The following is an 8,295-nucleotide window of genomic DNA, read 5'->3' as shown; positions in this document are numbered from 1 at the left end:
AGTGCAGGTTTACTTGTGGTTCCTAGAGTCCACAGAAGTAGAATGGGAGGCAGAGCCTTTAGCTATCAAGCTCCTCTCCTATGGAACCAACTCCCAGTCTCAGTTTGGGAGGCGGACACCCTCTCTACCTTTAAGATTAGACTTAAGACGTTCCTTTTTGATAAAGCTTATAGTTAGGGCTGGATCAGGTGACCCTGAGCCTTCCCTTAGTTATGCTGCTATAGGCCTAGGCTGCTGGGGGGCCCCATGATGCTCTGAGTTTCTTTCCCCTCTCCTCTCCTCTCCTCCCCTCCCCTCCCCTCCCCTCTCTCTCCCTATGCTTCTATATGCCACCATTACACATCACTAACTTTGTCTCCTCTCTGCCAGAGTGTGTCCTCTCTCTCTCTCCCTGTAACTTTCTGCAGGTTGCCCTGGCTCTGGAGCTCTATGTCTCAGATGAGCAGTCACCAGCCACATCAACCTGACCAGTGTTTGATTGTTTGTTGTGTCTTGTTGCTTTTCTTCTTTTCTCTCTCCTCTATCTATTCACCCCAACCGGTCGAGGCAGAAGGCTGCCCACCAAAACCTCGTCTCCCCTGGCTTCCTACTAGAGATATTTATTTTGAAAGGCACTTCCTGTTTTTCACTGTTCATGCCTCGGCTCAGCACACCTGATTTGTGATGGTGGAAAAACACCATTTGAAGTTCAGCTTTTAGGAGAAGGATCTCAAGTCTGGTTTTGTTTTGCTATACTGAAAGGCTTATGTCTACTTTACTTTCAATATTTTGGTAGATCTGACCACCTAGCAATCCGGCTAAAACCTGCTTACACCAAATGACTCAAGGCAAAACCAGTCTCAATGAAAACTGTTAACACCTGGAACAACTGCGCACAGGCCAGCCTGCAGGGCTGTCTAAAGGCCACAGACTGGAACATCTTCAAATGGGCCACAGACGACATCCATGAATATTCAGAGACTGTGAGTGACTGCATCAGCTCATGCACATCCATATGTGCACCAGCTAGAACGGTACATGGTCAAGCCAGAAGAACCAGTCAAGGCAGAAGGCCACCCACCAAGAGCCGGGTTTGTCAGAAGTTTCTTCTGTTAAAGGGAGTTTTTCCTCCCCAATGTCGCCAAGTGCTTTCTCAAGGGGGATTTGTTGGGTTTTCCCTCTGTAATAACAGTAAGGTCTAGACCTTACTTTGTAAAGTGTCCTGAGATGACTTTTGTTGTGATTAGGTGCTATACAAATAAAATTTGATTGATTTGATTTATATTATTGAATTATAATTACTGATGCACTTAACAAGCTTACAGTATGTGCTTATAATTGGAAGTACTTTACATACTGCTGGGTAGCTTGTAAATTTTCAATCAGAGATCAATAAAGTCCTATGATTATACTGTAATTTTTGTAATAATCTGGTTCTGAAAGGTAAATAGTAACTAAAGTTATAAAATAAATGTAGAGTAGAAAGTACAGTATTTCTCTCAAATGTAGAGAAGTCAAAGAATGATGTAACACAAAATGAAAATACTCAAGTACAGATACCTTAAAATTGTACTTAAGTACAGTACTTGAGTAAATGTACTTACTTTCCATCACTGCCTGCCACAGTGCTTGTGAAAGAAGTGCACATAAAACAGATCAATGCAGACAGACACACGAGAACACATTCAAGCAAATGCAGGCTGAGAGCTACTAGATATTGAAGGGAATGCTGCATTACATGCCTGTACATAAGCATCCCCACCTGTTTCCCAGGTGGGGATGCTTATGTGTGAACAGAGACATGTATACACACAGTACACACAACAAAACCTCCTTATCTCTGCAAAGCAGAACATTAGATGTTTCCAACTTTCATCATGTAAGAACCAGCATAAATACTAATCCCACTGATTGTACTCATTCCTCTGCTGACATTTCTCTTGCCAATATTCACTGAAACATTGATAATACCCTGTGGTATACAGTGCAGCATTCATTCAAACTCTGATGAAAGTAATAATATAGCAAAAAAACAGGAATGTATTATGAATTCATATAAGCTGTTAGATAAGACAAGAGAAAGCATATCCTTTGTACCCTTTTCTCAGTACGCTGGGCCTCACAGAGAACCAACTGTGACTTGTTGCCAGACTTAAATTAGGAGGCACCTGTGAGGCATTTGTTCTTTCTCTTTACAGCACTTCAAAGTTTGTCTATTAAGTGACAGCAGGATTATTTAAAAGGGTGTCAAAATAAACTCAGTGGTAAATCCAAAAATATAGGTTGAAAACATTTATTAGCTACCGGTGAGACTCAACTGGGCCCTGAAAGGCACAAGAAGACAGGTTTTTCATTGCACTAGCAATTATAATATTTATTGTTCCTACCTATTTTAATAAAGTGCTAAAGTAAGTTTCATAGAAATACATCAATTGAGGTGACCCTTTTTGCAAAGAAAATGTTAACTATTTATATATTCAGAAAGTCAAAAAAATTATTTTGACAGATGACAGTACTGTAGGTACTAGTGTCTAAGTATGATGTAAATACTACTAGAAAGGTTCACTGGATAGGACAGGCATTGTAGCATTATATTAGAAACAATGAAATGCTGGTGGTAGTTACAGTGGTAACCTTGTAATTTCCCATTTCCAAACTGGCTGTTTCCTCCACTTCCAGTGACCATAGGTTTTGTTCAAAGGCCTCAGTTCCTGTCATGTAAGCGCTTCAGGCAGTTGCACCTCCCCATACTCCAGACCAGAAACACTGTTTCATAGAACTTGCCAGCATAAATACAATAAAAAGTACACATTTTCTGTGCACGTCTGAGCGTGTCTTCCTATGAAGACTGTTTATGTGCACGTGTATCGAGAAAGCTTTGAGGATGTAAATGAGTGTAAAAAGACGATTTGGAGGATTTGCATGAGCAGTGTTGGACTTGAGTGCCAGTCTTTGCTCATGCTCACAGCTCCCATGTTCTAAAACAACCTTCAAGACTGTCAGGCAGGGAATGACATCTTCTATTTCCAGGTTTATTTGGTAAAACACGAAATGGGAGGGTGGGTGGAAAATGAAGAGATACACTGAGGCAAAGCAGAAAATGTGGGAAGGACCAAAAACAAATGCAATGCTAAATCACTGCTTGGTTGCTAACAAAAGAGGATGATGGTAGGAGGATAAGAGGATGATGGAGAGTACAGAAAGCTCTGATGGATGGAGGAATGTGTGGTGAGCAGTGGGATGGACAGGATGGACGTGTGGTGAGCAGTGGGATGGACAGGATGGACGTGGGCTGCATATTAGGACAATTGCTTCTTTTTATGCAAGATCAAAATAGCCTGTGTGTCCTTGTCACTTTCCAAGTCATGCAGAGAAGTAGTAAGAAAAGATGTTGATTATATAAGAACTTTGATTTCTTTTACTTTCTTATACTTAGAGGTCTAAATAAAACACATATAGACTGAAGTTTTCTTTAATGAACCAGTGCTTTTTTAACTTTCTTTCTGGTCGTTCCCTATTTTTTTTGTCTTTTTTAGTCTGCTCTGTTATGCAGACCCTTCCACCACAGCCACCTCTATATCTTGCAAGGGATGAAGGAGGTATAAAATGACAGGTTGAGACAAGTGGAATTACTGTACGTTTCACTAAGGCAAAGAAAATTTGGGTGTCAGCATGCAGCTATCGTTTTGTGGAATCATAGGAAACCATGTTTTGAAGTTTATGGCTGAGGGCTCTTCTTTACACTTGTGACACTTCATTGAGTCATTTTATCTCGTTAAGACTGGGACAGGATTCGCCACAAGGAGATGGGATAGAGAAGATAGGAATGGAAGAGATGTCTCAGGTCTCTTTTGATTGTGACTTCACTAGTTTGTATTCATATGAGAGGAACAGAGAAAGAAATAAAGAGGGCTGAGACTCTCATATGAATATTAAACAGCCAAGCTGTAATCACGAGTTCTGTGGGGAGTCTTCAGAGTAGGTGTGTGTGTGTACCTGCATGAAGATAATAAATATGTATGTAAATATGTGGGGGTATGCACTGTATGTGTATGTTATAAGGGGATGAGGAAGTCACAGATAAAGAGCAAACATGCATGCAGTGTCTGTTTTCTCACAACTAATTGAGATGTATGAGTTAAAGCAATGTCACAAAGAGACTAAACCTTATCAGTATGTGTGAATTTGGCCTCTGTGGGATCATCTGTCAAAGTCTAAACACATCCATACCACAGGCCTTAAAAGATACCAAGCACAAAAGACAGTAGAACCGACAAATGGTCTTGACACCTGAACCAAGCTGTGGTCATAACAATCTTTGTCCAGTTCATGTATTGTGAGGCACATGATGTAATGGCATGTGAGCAGTGTTATCATACATCACATGAAAGAAGGTTCACGGTTACTTTCAGGCAGGAAAACATGTGGAATTGAGAAATGAATTGAAGGAGAACAGTGAAATTTAAAGAAAACACATACTCATACATCCTTTTTGTCTTATGAGCACCATCCATTTATCACATTCACTCCTTGTCCCACAACCTTATCCTTAACCATCACAGTCTCAAATCTTTGTCGGCCCTCAACCTAACTCTCATTTAAAACTACCAAAAGCCAATCCATATTCTTAAAATACAACCTGTAAAATGTACAGACAAGCAAATATAACTTCAAATACAGCCCTTATTTTAAATGGTCCAAAACACATTAGTTTTCAGCAAGATACAGAAGCAGGCAGACAAAACAAGGCAACTACAAATACATAATATATGAGACCATATTTTGGGTTGTGCAAACCTAGTGAAATATATGTGCATGTTCATTTAAGACTAAAAGTGGTATTTTCTGTGATAGATCATGACATGGGAAAAGTGTTATATGTATCTCCATGAAAGGAAAATTCCACTCAAAAGAAAGTACATAGTGTGTGGTATTTTAAAGTGTATTTTAGAGCTGAGACATTATCATGTTCTTTTTAAGCCCAACAGTGCAGAGAGTACCAGTGATCTTATCCAAGGATGAATTCCATAGACATGAACAATAAAAAATAAATGCTAAGACACTATGATGGGAGCCATTGTGATTTCCTTGGGATCAGAAGACAGTTGTTAGTCAGATCTCAAGAGACAGGTGATTTTAGAGATGTCCAGAATCACTGGATTGGCTTGGAGCATTTGGTTTTACGATAGATGTTGCCTTTATAGCTGACATGGTTAGAGTATACTGTAACTACTATCTTCCAGAATGGCCTCTTCACATACTGGATAGTTTGATTGGTGTCTTGTGAGGAACAGACGAAACAGAACCTTATGGTCTGTATGATTTACAACAAATTAGTGGCCATGCTTCTTACTAAATGCCATTTTTTAGATTAATATTTATGGTCTCACTGTTCAGTGTACTATGTGCACTAGATCCCTCATTTGATCTCTGTAGTAGGAACTGCTTAATGTTCCATCAGTGAATTGGCTCATTGCCTCTCTTAATATCACTATTCCTTTTATCTTGTTATTATCTCTCCATGTCTGTATTCCATTCTCTGCCTCCCACCAATATTCTCCTTCCATCAATAATTCTCAGCAAACCAGTCCTTAGGTATTTAGCCCAACTCCTGGTCTGTCAGTACAGTTTGACAAGTGTGCAATCTTCAGCTACATCATCTGATATACAATGAATCCCTGGGCTAATGCAATGCAAATTCTTCTCAGTAATGAACTGTGTAGGCAGGATAAAAGGTATGGATATGAAACATAACTTGCAGAGGAATGCCAAGGACCTAGAGGTGATAAAGGCACTAATGAACCTACTGTACACTTAACAAACTGAAAATATTACCCTGTACTTTGGCCTATTGGATGTCAAATGAAAAAATGATCAAACTGAAACTAAAAAGCCCTGAGAACAGGAAATACTTAAGATGGCTGCATTAAGATCTGAACAGTGACTAACGTTGCTGATGACTGTGGAGCATATAATGATGACTTTTATTCAAGTTTATATTGCTTTGTCAAAGTACTTTCTTTCACCTAAAACTGGGAAATAGTTTATAGAATGCATATTAAAAATGCCATGATTCCTTCAACTTTCATCTGATGAAGATGTTAACACCCTGAAATTAGAGTTAAGAGAGAGTATAATAGTTCCTTCACAGCCACATGTATTTGTGGATTTAGTAGTATTCTTCCTTAAAGAGTACTTGTGCTTGACCATTGTTCCTTAAGATTATAAGTACCTAGTCTTATAATCTTACTGCATTAGTCTTCATTGCTGTTTCATGACAGTGCATGAATACTTTGCATATATCCAACATACTTTGGCTGTTGCTTGTAGCTTAATGGCCATTCATTTCAAAGTTGTCAACACATGAAAGTTATGATAAACATGCTGATAACCACATTGCTAAGGACCTTAATGGATACTACTATAGAGGGGTTAAGGCTTCAATTTGTCATGTTGTTAAAAATATACAGTCCCATATTATATAAAGTTGAAAAAAATGATGGATACAAACAAGAGCTGGCAGGTATTTTTGAAAGACAAGAGTAAAGGTACAGGCTAGTAGAGTTTGAATTACTGGAGAGGACCTGGGAGAGAAGAGATGAAGTGAAGAAAATCAAGTTCCTTCATTAACAGTGCATTCCATACGAAATACAGAAACACTAACAAAATAAGGGTGCTGTAATTGTCTAAGGTCTCTGTTTTTATCCTCTGAAAGCCACATGATAGAGCACATCCACAAACAAATGTTTGTCTACACAAATGAATGGTCATTTATTATTTATTTAAATGCTGATTGTGTTGCCTGGTAATAATTTCAGCCTCTCGTTGATGTGTGCCAGTCACAGCAGGACCCATTAAGAATCAATACTTTAGGGCAGTCCAAAAACGCACGACACAAACTGTATTACCCTGCCCTCATGCCACTGAGCCTCTGTACGAAGCTGCTTAATAATGGGAGGGCATCAAGATGGATGGAGAAATGATCTAACCTACTATCTAGGCAACTAGAAACAGTGCAGTACATAACCTCAAACTGCCTCAAAAATGTCAACCAAAACCTGGGGCCAACAGTATGCACCTTGCAGGATTCTGCTGCCTTACATTTCATCAGATTCAGTAAAGTAAAGAATATACCATATAATATAAGCCAAACTTTATTTAAAACACTTGACTTTCTTTGAACACTCCGAGGTGGCATTCCTCTCACCCAGTTGTAACTCCACTATTGGCCAACAGCAGCTCACTGAAGATTGATTACACAGCAGCCTGTGAAAGTGATGAATAACACTGCAAAATGGGAACTAAACTGGAAGTATATTGAAAGGTGGCAGATTGAAATAAAGGCAGGAGAAGAACAATGTAATCAGAAAACCTGAAAGCACAAAAAAGGAAATAAAGACTCATTTGATCAGACCTAATAGTGCTTCCAGGGGTTGCTTCAATGGTCCACACGCAATGCAGGTTGTGCTCATATGGCGCTGGGTAGCCTGGAGACAGGATACGACCAGAAGGTTCGTCTTTGATGGTGCCGCCACACTCCGCTAGAAAGAAGAGGGAACAGAAAGAGAGAGACAGATTTAAGGAGGTGGACACTTGGAAGTAAAAAAGGAAAGTCACTTTTGGCTTTTGCCGTTTTAGGGGTCGCCACAGCAAATCGTCACACTGACGACTTGCATGTTGACATTTGACATGTGTTTTATGCCGGATGCCCTTTCTGACATAACCCTGACTCAAACCCGGGCTGCAGCAGCAAGAGCGCTGCGCCTTAACCACTAGCCTACCAGGGACGGCTACATGTACATTGTGCTTGGGCCTGAAAACCTTAGAAATCTGCTGTCTAATCATATAGTTACTTTAGATGACATAGCTCTTGCCTCCATTACTACTTCGAGGAACCTTGGAGTCATCTTTGACCAGAATATGTCCTTTAAATCACACATAAATCAAGTCTCTAGAACTGCCTTCTTTCACCTGCACAATATTGCAAACATCAGGAGCATCCTGTCTCAAAGTGATGCTGAAAAACTGGTCCATGCATTTGTTACTTCCAGGCTGGACTACTGTAACTCTTTACTATCAGGATGTCCCAATAATTCCCTAAAAAGCCTCCAGTTAATCCAAAATGCTGCAGCCAGAGTACTAACAGCAACTAGCAAGACAGATCTTATTTCTCACATATTAGCTTCTCTCCACTGGCTCCCTGTAAAAGTCAGAATAGAATTTAAAATCCTTCTCCTAACATACAAAGCCCTTAATGACAAGGCTCCATCATATCTTAAAGACCTCGTAGAGCCTTATCATCCTAACAGAGCACTT

At 39.7% G+C, this 8,295-nt stretch overlaps 1 protein-coding gene across 4 annotated transcripts in view; it reads right to left on the bottom strand.

The window, feature by feature from the left end:
* csmd2 (CUB and Sushi multiple domains 2) overlaps positions 1–8,295 on the bottom strand; it is a 366,263-nt gene that overhangs the window by 111,074 nt on the left and 246,894 nt on the right. For all 4 annotated transcript variants that reach the window (XM_020624534.1, XM_020624535.1, XM_020624536.1 and 1 more), the window contains one exon: positions 7,394–7,520. In XM_020624534.1, the coding sequence (XP_020480190.1) occupies positions 7,394–7,520 (127 nt within the window). The remainder of the gene's footprint in view (positions 1–7,393; positions 7,521–8,295) is intronic.

The sequence above is a fragment of the Monopterus albus genome, unplaced genomic scaffold (assembly GCF_001952655.1).
Source record: "Monopterus albus unplaced genomic scaffold, M_albus_1.0 scaffold329.1, whole genome shotgun sequence".
In the NCBI taxonomy this organism is placed as follows: Eukaryota; Metazoa; Chordata; class Actinopteri; order Synbranchiformes; family Synbranchidae; genus Monopterus; species Monopterus albus.
This window is presented reverse-complemented; position numbering and strand designations above follow the sequence as displayed.